At 55.0% G+C, this 15,287-nt stretch overlaps 1 protein-coding gene across 5 annotated transcripts in view; it reads left to right on the top strand.

Annotated features, from left to right (window-relative positions):
* Positions 1 to 15,287, top strand: part of RNF4 (ring finger protein 4) — a 32,850-nt gene that overhangs the window by 5,925 nt on the left and 11,638 nt on the right. For 3 of the 5 annotated variants that reach the window (XM_005886438.2, XM_014533497.1, XM_005886436.2), the window contains exons 2-4: positions 5,660 to 5,813; positions 11,717 to 11,831; positions 13,969 to 14,048. In XM_005886438.2, coding sequence (XP_005886500.1) covers positions 5,805 to 5,813; positions 11,717 to 11,831; positions 13,969 to 14,048 — 204 coding nt within the window. In that variant the 5' untranslated portion in view covers positions 5,660 to 5,804. Of the gene's footprint in view, positions 1 to 4,978; positions 5,003 to 5,659; positions 5,814 to 11,716; positions 11,832 to 12,797; positions 13,438 to 13,968; positions 14,049 to 15,287 lie in introns of those variants that run through there. The other 2 variants (XM_005886437.2, XM_014533498.1) reach the window with 2 other exon arrangements.

The raw sequence follows: 15,287 nt of genomic DNA, 5'->3' as shown, positions 1-15,287 counted from the left end.
GTGTGTGTGTGTGTGTGTGTATTTTTTATTAAGAGAGGAAGAGAGGAAGGAAGAGGGAGAGAGAGAGATAGCAGCATTAATGGTGAGAGAGAATCATTGTTCGGCTGCCTCCCCCCACCCCCTGCCTCCTGCACGCCCCCCACCCCCCCAGGCATGTGCTCTGACCAGGAATGGAACCGTGATCTCCTGGTTCATAGGTCACACTCAAACACTGAGCCACACTGGCCAGGCCCATTCTGCTTTCTGTCTTTGGATTGATGGCTCTCAGTACCTCACATAAGAGGAATTATGCAGTATTTGTCCTTTTGTGTGGTACTTCACTGAGTGTAATGTCTTCAGCATGTATCAGGAATTTCTGTTTAAGGCTGAAGAATCTTTCCGTTGGTACTAACCTTTTTCGTAGGTTTTTCAGAAGCTAAAGCTCATTCTCTTTCTCGAGGCCTGCATCACAGAAGTCGAGCATCTCTGTCCTCTAGCGGAAGAGAAGGCAGTCCTTGATGGTCCTGCGCGGGGGAAGGAGGACTCCCTGTGTGCAGGCACTGCGCGGGGTGAGGCGCCTGCCTCTGGGACTTCCTCGGGGTCATCAGCAAACCTACGAAGGACCCGCTTACTGTCTGTCCAAGCACTGTCTGCTGCTTCCTGGTTTTGCCACATCCATTTGTCTGGTCCCTGAGGGGAGGGCAGAGGGTGAGGCTGCTGGGCCTCCTTTAGGAATAAGTGCCTGGGAGAAGAGCCGGCAACATTTGTCCCAGTTCTTCCTGGGGTTGAAAGCTTGCTTTGCTCTTACACTTGTCAGAAGAGCCACGACTTCTGGCTCTTCTGGCACAATACGCAGTCTTTACCTAATACTGATGGTTTTTCCCCTTAGAATATTGCTTCCTGTCTGCTGCGTTCACCCCTCTTTCTGGAGCAGGCTGACCCTGTGCATAGTCGTTGAATGAATCAGCTATGGAGCCTCCGGGTGCTCAGAGCCATACTGGGCACCTCCGTCCCATAGGACAGCTGCAGGGGAAGGGGCGTTTCCCACGTGAAAGGTGGCGAAGCTGAGGCACGGAGGTCAAGTATGTATGTGTGCAAGGCTCCACGGCGCAGACTGCCGGCTGCACGGTGCTGGCTGTTTGCCACGCGCCTTCTTTGTGTAACACTCCAGAGGCTCCTGTTTTTCTTAGTGCCAAGGCCTGGTTGTGATGTGGGCATGTCATAAAGTTCCATTTCAGAAGCTTTGAGATGAAAGTTATTGCAACTTGTGATGCTCGTGCCCAGTGAGTATCGGGGAGGGCAGGTCGTGCCGGGCACTGGTCCATGGCCAAGGACACTTGGGTATACACGGAACAGTCTTTAAAAGATTCTTGCTTTTTTTTTTTTTCAATCCTCATGCAAGAAAATATTTTTTAAATTGATTTGTAGAAAGGAATGGAGAGAGAGAAACATGGTCAGTTGCCTCCCCTACATGCCCCAACCAGGGATCAAACCCATGACCTTCGGGTGTAGGGACAACACTCAAACCAGCTGAGCCATGCAGCCAAGGCAAAATATTGTTGCTTTGTAACACGCGTTCTGTAATCCTACTTTTGAAATTCCATTTTTGGAAGTGCTTAAAATAACATGGGAATGATTCTGTGTTTATGGCTTAAAAGGGGAGATGTGATCTAGTCCAGCGGTCGCCAACCTTTCAGACCTCACGGACCGCCAGTAGTCCATGGACCACCGGTTGGCGACCACTGATCTAGTTAGTGCCTAGGCATTTTCCCTGCTATCACCACACCACACCGTATCAGGAGGTTGCCCAGCCACCTCATCCAAATGCACGGGGACTGCTCAGCTGCCTTCTAAGTCAACACGATGAGGGCCCCTTGTGTCTGCACACCGGTGCCCTCAGGAGAGTGAGTGCCCAGGGAGCCACCAAGAGTCAGGATAGCTTGGCACCTGTGGCACGGTGCGGGGAGTTAGCCCCGGGTTTTCAGGGGCTACCCTGACATGGTGTGAGGGCTCACGTGCCCTCGTGGGTCGGGGGCACCGGAAAACAGTGGTGTAAGATGCAACAACAATTCGGTTCCAGTCGCAACGCTTCCTGCTTCCTGCCTGCCCCAGTCTGCCGCTACCATGATGTAATCATGTCCTCGTGTCCGCATGCACATCTCTGAGTGCCAGTGTCACTGCACAGTGTCACCTCACAATAACCGGATGGTTGAGTGGACCATTAAATCGGTAGAACAGCCCAGCTGGCATGACTCAGTGGTTGAACGTTGGACCTATGAACCGGAGGTCGTGGCTCGATTCCCGGTCAGGGCACATGCCCGGACTGCGGGCTCGATCCCCAGGGTGGGGTGTGCAGGAGGCAGCCAGTCGATTCTCTTTCATCATCGATGTTTCTCTCTCCCTCTCCCTTTCTCTCTGAAATAAAGAAAAACATGTTTTTTAAATCGGTAAGAACACAGAAAACATCAGCCTCAAACAACCCTCCTCACCCCCCCGCCATCCAGTCAGTCACCTCTGTTCCTTCACGCACTGCCACCCCCTCACAGCCCACAGTTTTGTCCTGCCTGGGTTGCTCTGAGTCTCCTTACTGGTCTGGGGTCTGACTTGTTCAGTCTCCATTGGCTCTCGGAGCACAGGTGACAGGATCTCTGAATGTGGCCCCTGTCTAAAGCCCTTGATTGCCCCCCTTGACCTGTGGCTTAGGAGGTGAGCCCGTGTTACCTTCCGTCCTGGGTTCTCTGACCCACCGCACAGGGCAGTCCTTGTCTGGGGCATCTTCTGTGCTCTTTGTGCCCCTCGACCTGCTTCTGGAGTAACCCCTTCATCTGGGGCCTGATCTTTGGAGTCACTTCCTCCAGGCAGCCTGGCTTGGGCCTGTACCTGCATAGGGCACAGTGATCCGCTCCCTGGGGCCGCTCTGGCCTCATTCTAGCCCTTGTACCAGCCCTTTCTCCTGCTTCCTCCTGCTGGGATCTCCAGGGTCCAGGCTTCGTTTCTGACTGCTTATTCTCTTTATATTCTCTTTTCTCTACCTGACTCCCCGGATTTCACACATGCTGTGATCTCTACCTGCACCCGGTTCTCCCCTGAGCCTTTCCGCGGCCTTGGGAACTGCCTGCCCTCAGCACCTGTGTCTTGTCGCCCTCCCCTGGGTCAGGTTCGTGGATACAGCTGATTCTGCCATGGGCTCTATTTGAGTGGGTTCTGGTGTCAGGACGCCATTTTAAATCAGGTTCTCGTGTCCTGGCTGTGGGCCTTGGGCAAGTTCCTTGTCCTGATCATCCTCAGCTTCCTTGTGTGTGAAATGGTGACCTCGGAGCCGCCGCCTCGGTGATAAGGGGTGACATGAGACGTGTGTGCGGAGTGCGGTGCCTTGCACACGGTAGTTTCGTTATTCCGATGGCCTCTCACCTGTGTGACCCAGGAGCCTTTGCAGTTGGTGAAGGCTGCCTTTCCCACGACCCTAGCCTCTCAGTCAGCACGATGAGGGCCCCTTGTGTCTGCACACCAGCCCCCTCAGGAGAGTGAGTGCCCAGGGAGCCACCTAGAGTCAGGATGGCTTGGCACCTGTGGCACGGTGCGGGGAGTTAGCCTCTGCCCACCCACCCGCGCCTTCCTCGTTCCCACGTGGTCTGCTGGGGAGGCCCTGCTTCCCCTACACCCGGTGTGACCCAGCCCCTGGGTAGGTTTCCCAAAGGCCATCTTCCCAGCTTCCTCTGTCCTCTGGCCACTGGCCCTTGCTATCCCCAAAAGAAGAACAGGTTTGGGGTGGAATGCCTGACCTTGGGGCCTTGGGCCTGGGAGGGTGTGGAAGGGCAAGAAGATGGAGAGTGAGGAAACTCCTGGAAAGCAGTCTCACTGGGGTTGCCGGGATGCAGGAGGCTGGTTTCAGAGGGCAAGGGGGTGTGCAGGCCACACAATGGGGGCAGCTCCGGCACAGCACAAGACACCTGTAACAACCACATGGCAAGCCTCAAATTAAAGCCATCTTCTCAATTCTGAGACTCACCACTGGTGTAGATGGCTTTTCCCCAAAGAAAGCTCCGTTGTGGGTGTACCTCCAGATGAAAGACACTTCTTGCTCAGGAACATAAATGTGTTGGGCTCGGGGAATTGGGGCAGGTCTTGTGAGTCTTTTGGAGCTGTTGGGGCGCCTCCCCTGTCCGTGCAGACCAGGCTAAGGTGGGGGCTCACCAGGTGAGGTGCTGCTTTGGGAAGAACTTGTGCCATTCTCGGGGGGAGCACATGTGGCCCAGGGTGTGCCCCCACCTGAGGCCTGCCAGCAAGTCTACAGAGAGACACAGTGAAGAGCTGTCCCTCCAAACCCCACGGGGGCAGACGGGTAATGAGGTGCTGGGTGCAGGCATGCAGGGCGCAGCCACCGGGTGCGAGAGAAAGGCCAGCTGCGCAGGGACAGACCTCGGCCTCCTTGTCCTGCGTCTCGCGGAGCACGTGCCACAGCAAGAGCACTGGAGCTGGTGGCTGGGTTGGTTGCTGCATGAGGGCAGGAGCCCTAGTGGCCAGTGAGCGAGGTGGGACTGCAGCCCATCGGCTACACAGCACCCCTAAGGGCTCGAGGAAAGGGGAGCTGTGCAGTGGGGTTACTGGGGAAGGCGGCGGCGGGGTCAGCTCACAGCCTTTAAAGCGTGCACCCCGCTGCCCACGCTCTGCACTGGCCCTGTGGTCCCCACACAGCGTGGAGGGGGGCTGTCCTGCCTTGTGGGTGAGGAAACGGCACAGAGGTCAGTGCCTCACCATGACCACAGGGAGGGCGTGGAGGCGCCTGGCTGCAAGGCCGGCCTTTCTCCACAGGCCACGCTTAGGAGTGAGGACTTGACGGACCAGGCAAAGGTCGTTGTGGTCGGTGTGTGCTTTAGCGTGGGGGAGGGCACTGCGGCGGGAGGTCAGTTGGGAGGAGGTCAGCCGGCGCTGCTCCAGCAGCACTGTTGGGAACCTGTCTGAAATGCACGTTGTGAGCTCATCCCAGACCTGCTGACCAGAGCCTGGTGTGACACGGCCTCAGGTGAGCCTGTGCCGGCTCCAGCCCACAGTCCCCGGGGACGGGTGACCAGAGCCGCCTCCTTGCTTTCACTCCAGGCTCCAGGGTTTTGCTTCCCGGCTGCTCCTTTAGCCACTGCCTCCCTGACGCTGACTGGGCTGTGGTTAGCTGCCACCTCCCAGTGAAACCCAGGGCCCCTCCTTCTCCGGCAGCCTCCGCACCTTCTTTCTCTGCCCTTCCTGGAACCTCCTCCTGGGCTACCCGTTCACACTCTTGGTCCTTCACTCTCCCTTGGCCACAGGGCGAGTCAGCGGGGGTGGCTCTCGTCTCCTCCAGAGGACGCAGGCAGTGACGTTGCGGGAAGAGCAAGGGGCCCTGGGCTCGGCTGCAGCCTGGGAACCTCTGTCCTTCCCATTGCGAAAGGGTTGGTGAGGCCACGTGGGGCGGTGGATTCTCCTCTTTTCCCAGCAGCTATCCCGGGGCTCAGCACCAGGACGAGGGCAGGGTGACAGGCTCTGGGGTCAGTGGTCCTGCATCCACAGGAGCTCGTTTCCTGAGAGGGACGTGGGCTGAAGGGCACGTTGCAGAGTGTTCAGCAAAGGCCCCGCCGACTAAAGGACCTGTGACCGGTGGCACCGTGGAGGTGGCAGTGTTGATCAGCTTGATGCGTTTGCTCTTCAGGACTTGGAGGACATCTGTGTGGCCCCGCATGCCGTGGCAGCCAGAGGATGAGTGAGCAGCGGGCATGAGTGGCTGAGAACGCTGGACATCCCTGCAGGCCTTGGCTCAGTCACTGCCGTCTCTGCGGGTGCAGCCGGGCAGCACCATGAGCACGGTGAGTTCTCCCAGCTCCGAGCTTGTTCCGATGGCACAGCGAGGTGCTTCTGAGGAGCCCAGGTCAGGACCTTTGGGAGTGAGAGTGACATGCTGTCTAGTCGGCCAGGGTCTGCGTGGCCTTCTGAAGGGAGGCTGAGGGTTGGGAAGTCCGTGCCTGCAGGGCATCTGTCCGTCCTAGAATGTTAGGCTCTGGCTTATGTAACCTTTCACAGCCCAGTTTCCACCTTCCCTTCAGTTCCTTCCCTGTGTCGTTCTGGGTCCAATGTGAGCGTGGTGGTAAGAATCCTTAGAGTTCTCTTACTCGGCAACCAAAGTGGGTGCGTCGTCATAACTGTGCTGTGAGCTGTTCTCGGGTGCAGCAGCAGCTCTGCTTTGGTGTCACCAGGAGCCCCTTGACTCCAGGGAAGGCTGCCCGAAGGTCATCCTCCCCAGCACCCCCCCCTTATTCCCTACCGAGAGGGTTGGTCCAATGATCTAACTCAAGATAGCTATTTAGTGAGATGCTGAACTCCCATCAGGTGGACCAGATGTGAAACAGCCTCGCTTTCCTTGCAGGGTCAGAGGGGGGGGGGGTGGGGGTGGGAGTGGGGCAGGGTGAGGTTGCTCCAGTGGCTCCTGGGTGAACAATAATAGAAACGTTTCCGTTTCCATTCACTGCCTCTCCCCACCCCTCCCACCTCCATCCTCCTGACCACACTGGGAAGCACAGTCCTGAGCTGGTACCTCCCCTCTGAGCCCACACTCTGCTCGGGGATCTGGACAGGCGGCAGTGCAGCGTGTAGGAGAGTGTGTGCAGTTAAGTGTCCTCCGGATGGGAGAGAGCTAGGTGGTCATGTTTACCTGAGAGCTGTGGACCCTTTGGGCTCTGCCCACAGGAAGGAGGGAGCTGTGATGAGGGGCAGGAGGGCAGAGAAGGGCGAGGGTGCAAAGTCCTAGCATACGTTCTACAGTTTCTCTCCTGGGCCCTGACCAAACAGCACGTCCTCCCTGCCCCGGGGGAGTGTACTTGCAGGAGGTCCCTGGACAGTTAAGCTGGGCACAGGAGGCCTGTCCCTGCAATGGAGGGGACATTTGAGTAGGTCTCTGAAAGCTGTAAGAATCGGTCGGGTGAAGGCAGGGAGGGACGGGTAGTCCAGGCTGGGGACAAGGCCGGGTTAAAGGCATGGAGGGGGCTGAGGGAGCAGCCAGGAAAGGGGATTGCTGTGGAGGTTTGGGGGGGCGGTATTGGGGACATCTGCTACAGTGCCCACGACGGGGTGGTCAGGTCCAGCACCTGGACTTAGGCCAGGGCTGTGGCTGCCTCTTCACTCACTCAGTGGTGATCAGAAACCACATGGGCTGCAGTGGGCATGAGGGTCTTTGCAGCCGTGTCTACTCAGAAAGATCTGGTCCTTTTCCGAGACAGGCAGAGGCAAGGCCACCTGCAGGAGAATGGGGTAAAGGTGCAGGAGTCCTCGGTCACCTGGAGGCTGCTGGGGAAGCCATGAGTGGGCAGCAGCCTCACCAGCTGGGTGGCCCTCGGACTGGCCACTTCTCACCGGAGACCTGAGCTGCTGCCACTTCCTCTGGCCCCGGGATGGTCCCTGCCCCTTCATCCATAGGAAGATGCTAAACGCAGCTCCTCAAGCGGCCATGTGACAGAGGAGTTGTCTAGACGCAGAATCAGGCTTCTCTCTTGCCTCCTGAGGCTGGGCGGGGGTGCTCTGGGGCCCTGTGCGGGTCTCCCTAGCAGTGAACAGTCCTTACCCAGGCCCGAGGCAATGCCAGGGCAGCATGGAGCAGCTGGGGCAGTAATGGCCTTTGGTCATGTCGCCAAGTCCTGTGGCAGCTCTGCCAGGCTGCTGCTGGCGAGGGAGGTCAGGCTCGGTAGGGAAGGAGCCGCCAAGTCAGTCACTGGGAAGCATAACAGGTGCACTGTGAGGCGTGCACAGGGCGGACCATACGGGGATGGCAAGGCGACAGGCTTGTGCGGGAGGCTCTGTCGCATTTGAGGAAGGCTGCAGGGGGTGCGTGGTCCACTTGCCTTTCAGGCTGGCCAGGTGGAAGTGCCGGGGGACTCAACGGGCGTGGAAGGAAGGCCGGGCAGAGTCTGGAGTCGTGGCTCTCAGGCAACCCTGGGGACAGGCTTAGAAAACTCCCTTTCTTTGAGTTGAGGGTGGCGGGGAAAACCACACCTGATGGTTAGAGGCCAGATTTCCGAAAGGAAGACCTGCTTTCCACAGTGGATAGAACCTGGGGGAACGGAAGGTCTTGGGGCTAAAAACAAAAAGGGCTCAATGAGGCCAATAGAAACGCAAAGAAGGTGGGTCTGTCACTTGGTTAAAGAAGGGCTTCCTGGCCCTGGGCAGTGACCCAGTCGAGGTGTGAAGCGTGAGCATCCTCCTGTAGACCAAGTATGTCAAACTCCAGGCCTGCAGGCTGCATGCGGCCCACAGCAAATATTTTTGCAGCCCAACCAATATAACGGTATGTAAGAAACATTTTAATAATTTTTACAATGTCCTCTTATACATAATCTTCTATATACGTATAAAATATAGAGAAACATGCAAATTAGCCCAGACTCCGTAATGTCACGACCGAACAGCAGGGATCTGAGCAGTCGCAGGCTCCCAGCACCGCCAGCCCCCTAGCAGCCAGCACACCTTCAGGCCTGGAACAATGACACATTCACAATGAGCCCAGAGTCACTGAACAGGGGGCTGCGGATCAGGGGGGCTATGGTCCAGGGGGCTGCAGATTGGGGCTGCGGCACTGGGGACCCCAGCTCCGAGCCCAGAGCCTGGCCTCATGGCTGTAGCTGTGGCTGCGCTGCACAGCGAGGAGCCCCACAATTTGCCCCCACAGACTCAGGAGAGCCAACGGGTCCGTGGGGACAGCCAGGAAGAGGCCTTGCCTGGCGCCCTTTGACCCGTGAATGGGAGTTGGGGCCAGACCGTGACCAGCGATCAGTGTTTGAAGAGGGAGCCTTCAGCCCGGTGGACTTTCCCAACGAAGGTCCGGCTCCTCCCTGCACTCAGGCCCTGCCAGAGGGTCATGCTGGGCCCGCGTGGCCGCTGCCCACACCCACTGGTGTCTGCATTCCCACGTGGGACCGTGAACCGTGTCTGAGCCACTCTGAGGTGGAGCCCACGTCACCTCTTTAAAGTTTTCATTTTTGCTGATCGGATCTTGGCCTTCTGAGGTGTAGAAGCCAGGACGGTGGGCGCAGTGGAGCTCCTCGGCTCCGAGGGCTTCATTCAGAGCGGCTGGCCCTCATGCACCGCTCACCTTGGCCTGCGGGGAGCAGCACAGTCACCGTGACAGGCACAGCCCCAAAGCTGCTCCTGAACCTCACTCTTCCTCCCTTGGCTCCCAAAGCCCAACGCAGCCTGTGGCCAGCCCCGCGGAGGGTTGGCTGGTTCCCCCAACACCCTCCTCAGGGCCTCCCCAGTACCAGACAGAAGCAGGCAGGGGGGAGGGGGGGAGGTTGGCCTGGCACAGACTTAGCCCCTGCAAGCTGTGTCACAGCGGATCCTGAGCAGCGAGAACTTACTAATAGGGATGTTTGTGCAGACATTTTAAACAACGTCCACTTTTAAAACTGAATTGAAAAGCATAGATTGTTGCTCTAGAGCAGCGGTTCTCAACCTGTGGGTCGCGACCCCTTTGGGGGTCAAACGACCCTTTCACAGGGGTCGCCTAAGACCATCAGAAAACACATATATAATTACATATTGTTTTTGTGATTAATCACTATGCTTTAATTATGTTCAATATGTAGCAATGAAAATACATCCTGCATATCAGATATTTACATTACGATTCATAAGTGTAGCAACATTACAGTTATGAAGTAGCAACGAAAATAATTTTATGGTTGGGGGTCACCACAACATGAGGAACTGTATTAAAGGGTCGCGGCATTAGGAAGGTTGAGAACCACTGCTCGAGAGAGGGAGCATGCTTCAGCAGGACCCCGAGGTCACCTTGGAGGCTAGAACCAAAAGTTAGATGATAGCAAGTGTTGGCGAGGATGTGGACAAATCCGAGCCCTCACACACTGCTGTCGGAATGGAAATGGTGCGGCAGCTCCTCAGATGATTAATATCAGTCACATAGGGCCCTACAACCCGCCACTCCGGGGTATATACCCAAGTGAGGCAGCCGGTCACAAAGCGCCCATTGTGTATGGTCCGTTCCCATGAAATGTCTGAAACAGCGGTGTGCATATGGCTGGGTGGGGCAGGCAGCTAGATGGGGAAAGTGGCACGGGGTTTCTTCTAGAAGCAGTACAACGTTCTAAAAGTGACTGGTGTACCCTGGCTGGTTTGGCTCAGTGGATAGAGCGTCAGCCTGCAGACTGCAGGGTCCCGAGTTCGATTCTGGTCAAGGGCACATGCCCGGGTTGCGGGCTCGATCCCCAGTGGGGGGCGTGCAGGAGGCAGCCGATCCATGATTCCCTATCATTGATGTTTCTCTCTCCCCCCCTCCCTTTCTTTCTGAAATATATACGTATACATACATACACACACATAAAAGGGTAATATGCTTATTAGACTGGATAGACCTGATGTCATTCCGGGCATCCTTCCTGACAAAGCTGGGGCCCAACCTAGGGGAAGCTGCCAGGGGTCCCGGGTGCCTGCGGCCAGCCAGAGGGAGGGAAGCCCTGGTCTTGGGTGCCGGAGGGAAGCTGGTGCTGGCAGCCCAGAGAAGGAAGGCCTACTCTTGCACGAATTTTCGTGCAACGGGTCTCTAGTTATTAATAACGAATTACAGCGTTCACTAATGACTGATTACTTATATAATCGTGTTGCATTCATTTTCCTTACGCGCCTTACACAGGCGCACCATTTCTCTCCACTAATACTAGCAGCGAATATTTTAGCAGCGATGGCCATGTCATTAGTCTTGGACGGACTTGTTTGGTGTGCGCAACAGGAAATATTTCACTTTCAGAGAACAAGAAAAATAGGTTTATTTGCATGACGCTTTTTAATTTGTGCAGTTATTCCGTGTCTGGTAAGATAATGTTAAAAAAAAACCCATTAATTTTTATTAAAATAGTCTATGTTAACAATGACTCATTTATTTCAGCCCTTTGAATTCAGCATGTCTATCAAAATAAACCTACGTTTCTATGAAAATTGAACCTTTTTTTTTTTTTTTTTGGCCCAAATAAATTCAAACCTTGTTTATTTGGCCCATGTTAGCCTTTGAATTTAACATGCTTGCTGTATACCAAGCAGTGATGGGTTTGATTCCTGGTCAGGGCACATTACCCAGGTTGTAGGTTCAGTCCCCAGCAGGGGCCTGTTTGGGAGGCAACCAATTGATGTTTCTCTCCCTCCCCCTCTCTGAAATTAATAAAGACGAAAACAAAAAAAGGGTTCCTGGCCCAATCCCACCTGGACCAGAGGATTCGGTTGAGTTGTGTGTCATGTGCTTTTTATTTTGTTTTATGTTTTTAATTTTTAAATATATTTTTATTGATTTCAGAGAGGAAGGGAGGGCGAGAGGGAGAGAGATATAGAAACACCAGTGATGAGAGAGGATGATGGATCGGCTGTCTCCTGCACGCTCCCTACTGGTGATCGAACCTGGGACCCTTCAGTCCACAGGCTGACGCTCTATCCACTGAGCCAAACCAGCCAGGGCTGTCATGTGATTTTGACAGATGGTGGTTTGATGGAGTGAGCTCTACTTAAGGAATTTGTATTCATTCTCTGTTCTGAGTGATTTCTATTTAAACATTCAGTGTTTGGAATCTCGTGTTTTGAAAGACCCCAACCTCAGGTCGGCTCCCTCCCTGCCTTCTACTCTTCCTTTTTGTTGACTTTTTTAATTTGTCTTGCTGAAATCCCATCAGTCAGGAGCTCATGTGACTGTCTCTCCCTGCCCCTCCCCCCTCACCTTTAGAGGAAGCGACGAGGAGGGGCAGCAAATTCCAGACAAGCCCAGAAGCGAGCTCGGGAAGCAGCCCCCACCCCGGTGATGGCCTTGGAGACAGAACCCATAGAGCTCGTAGAAAGCGGTAAGCTCCCGGGACACTGACCATGGGGTGTTGGCAGGTGCTGCACGCGTGGGTGTGGGTGGCCGCCCCGCCACAGCCAGTCGGTGCCAGCACTGCCACCTCCCTGCCACGGGGCCTCCCTTTCCTCCGCTGAAATGGGAATGGCGCACCTGCTGCACAAGGTTGTCATGTGGCTGGAATGAGCCAATCAGGTGACCATGCTGTACAGGTGGGCTTGGTGCGGTGTCGCTCTAGGACCACACAGTCTCAGACTCACCTGCCTTACAACTTGCTGCTGAAGGGAGTCGAGCTGCCCTTGGGTGCCCTAGGACCTCCACGGGTCACCAATGGCCACTAGCTTGGCTGGGCTGCCAGTCAACCTTCAGGGAGTGAACCACCTTCACTATTTATTTATTTATTTATTTATTTATTTGCTTTTTTTTATAGATAGGAAGGGAGAGGGATAGAAACATCGATCAGCTGCCTCCTGCACACCCCCTACTGGGGATGTGCCTGCAACCAAGGTACATGCCCTTGACCGGAATCGAACCTGGGACCCTTCAGTCCGCAGGCCCAGGCTGATGCTCAACCCCCTGAGCCAAACCGGTTAGGGCCCACCTTCACTATTTAAAATCCTGTCTCCAGTGTGCGTGGCCTAGTGAATAACTCTGCTTTCCTCTCCTCTTTTTCATTAAGACAGGAAATTGTCCAAGAAGGCAGACGTGTGGTCAGGCTGCCTGCCCAGGGAAGTGCAGGTGGCAAACCATGACCCTGCACTCTGCAAGTCTAAGGCTGTTGTTGTAACTGTGACTACAGCCCGCCGTGGCGGCCGCCTCTGCCTCGGCCCTCACAGCCCCAGCTTCATCCGGAAGGACGTCTGGTCTAATGAGCATATTACGCTTTTATTATCATAGAGGCCTGAAAACTGACTCTAAAGAGAAGCTGCTGGTCTTAGATACATTTTGTGGGCCCTCCAGAGCAGTAGGTCACTCAGAACCGTGAATCCCAAAGAGCCTGGAGCCTGAGGCCCTGGTCCACCCAGTCCACTGCCCCAAATCTGGCGCCCTGGGATCTGCACCCTGCCCTCCGTTAGGGGAGGCTGGTGCAGGGGCTGCTCCTTGGGTCTCCCGGGCGGCTGGGAGCAGGTGGTCGCACCCCTGTGCAGGGCTGAGCACTAGCTGCCCTGGGAGGGTCGCCTTATTTGTAAGAGTCCAAAATTGGGTCCACTGGCAAGAGAAGGAATGGCTCTATGAATTATGGTGTGTTAGTACGTGGACTATTTCAAAAAGAACAAGGTCATTTTGTATAAATTACATTGGACATCTCTGATACAGTGTGATTTTTATTCCTCTGAAACTTTTAACACAAGAAAATAAAACAATTTGAACATGCTAAATATGTTACAAGTCACTTCCCCCAAATTTAAACAAATGCTGTTTTTAAAAATTCTACCCTCATACTTTCTAAAGTTAATAACAGAGGAAAACGGGTATGTCTTTCAGCGTATAGGACTAGAGTGTGCTCTGCCCTTCATGCGGACTTACGTGCCAGGAGACGCTGGGCACCCGCTCTTTCCCGTGTTGCCGTGTGTTCATGTGGACACTGCAGTGGGCCCCGGGGCTCAAAGGCAAGCTGCAGGCCAGACCTGACCCATTTGGCTGTTGAAGTTCCAGGGCCCATTAAAACATTACTGATGGTCCTGGCCGGTTTGCTCAGTGGTTAGAGTGTCAGCTCCAGCACTGAAGGGGAGCAGGGTTGATTTCCTGGTCAGAGGTTTCAGACTCATGCATCCCAAAGAGAAAGGCCCTGAGCCGCCTATGCCTGGTCCCTACCTGTCAGTCACTGCCTCTCCCCTGTGAGGGAGCAGGTGAGGGCACAGAGGTCTTGCCGGGTGGCAGTGTGAGGCCACGGGGACGAGGTGCGTGAGCACAGACATCCCATCCCCGGTGGGGTGCTGGTAGAAGCCCTCTGCTGCCACTCAGCCAAGTGCTAGAAGGGCGTTCCTTGGCTGTCAGCCCTGCAGAGGGCTGGTCCTCACACTCTTTGCCTGCTGTACTTCGGGGGGTTGCTAGAAGCCCGAGCTCTGTTGTCATGAACGAAGCGAGAGTGTATGCTTTTCCTTTCCTCCTAATGTTTGTTAAAATGCTTTGTTTTGAAGCTGGAGATGAAATAGTGGACCTCACCTGTGAGTCTTTGGAGCCCGTGGTTGTCGACCTGACACACAACGACTCTGTAGTGGTAAGCCTTGCGCTGTTGTCGGGCCCTGGCAGCACGAGGTGTACAGGCCTTGGCCACCGGTTAGGTTTATGCGGAAGAAACTCAGTGATGTCCCAACATAGATGTCTCAGGGAAGTTGCTTGTGGCTTTGTTGCGTGTGGAGGGAAAACCTGTGTGCCCCTGACCTTCCCTCAGCGGCACAAAAGCCCTTGGGGGCAAACTCCGAGGGGCCCTCTCTCCTTAGTCCCTGTCTCTACACTGCACCAGCTATGTGACCCCGAGTGAGTGACTGAGCCTCGTTCACTTTGTTCATAGAGTGGGACATGTCGTCTGGTGCAGTAGGGTGTTGTGAGGACTAAGAGATGCTGGCCTTGAGTGCCTGACACCTGGGGTGGTGCCCACAAATACCAGTGTATACCTCCCGGCTGGTGAGCAGGAATGCTTTCTTGGTTCCCAGAGAAGCTGGCTTGGAGGATTTGGGTACCTGGAGTTGCCACCTGGTGCCTTGGTTGTGTGTGACTCCAGGGACAGGGGAGCCTGGGAGGCTGCTGGTGTCCCCTTCCTGTGGCATCAGGTCTGGACTCTGTGGCCCTTGAGGGAAGAGACCTGGGATGGTCAGGTGCATCGGGGTCTGGTCAGCATCCTGGGCGACTTGTCTCTCCGGGACACCTCTTTGGTTACAGGGAGCCTACCATCTACACCAGTGATGGCAAAACTATGACGCGCGTGTCAGAGGTGACACTCGAACTCATTTTGTTGGTTGATTTTTCTTTGTTAAATGGCATTTAAATATATAAAATAAATATCAAAAATATACATCTTTGCTTTACTATGGTTGCAAATATCAAAAAATTTCTATACGTGACACGGCACCAGAGTTAAGTTAGGGTTTTTCAAAAAGCTGACACGCGGAGCTCAAAAGGTTCACCATCACTGACCTACACTAATAAGAGACAAAAATGCTAATTGGCCGTACCTTCGCTATACCCTAAGCCACGCCCACCAGCCAATCAGAGCGACCATATGCAAATTAACCCAACCAAGATGGCGGCTGGCAGCCACAGAGCTGGAGCAAGCAGGAGGCTTGATTGCCCAGGCGATGGAGGATCTGCGGCCTCTGCTCATGGCAACAAAGTTTCAATTATAGAAGCTAAATAAATCCCAGATACCTGCTTCCAGCCAGCCTCCACTGGGAGCTTGGGTGGCTGGGGGTTGTGGCCAGCCTGCAAACAGCCATCAGCCCCTCACCCAGGCTGGCCA

This window comes from Myotis brandtii, unplaced genomic scaffold, assembly GCF_000412655.1.
Source record: "Myotis brandtii unplaced genomic scaffold, ASM41265v1 scaffold986, whole genome shotgun sequence".
Classification (NCBI taxonomy): Eukaryota; Metazoa; Chordata; class Mammalia; order Chiroptera; family Vespertilionidae; genus Myotis; species Myotis brandtii.
This window is presented reverse-complemented; position numbering and strand designations above follow the sequence as displayed.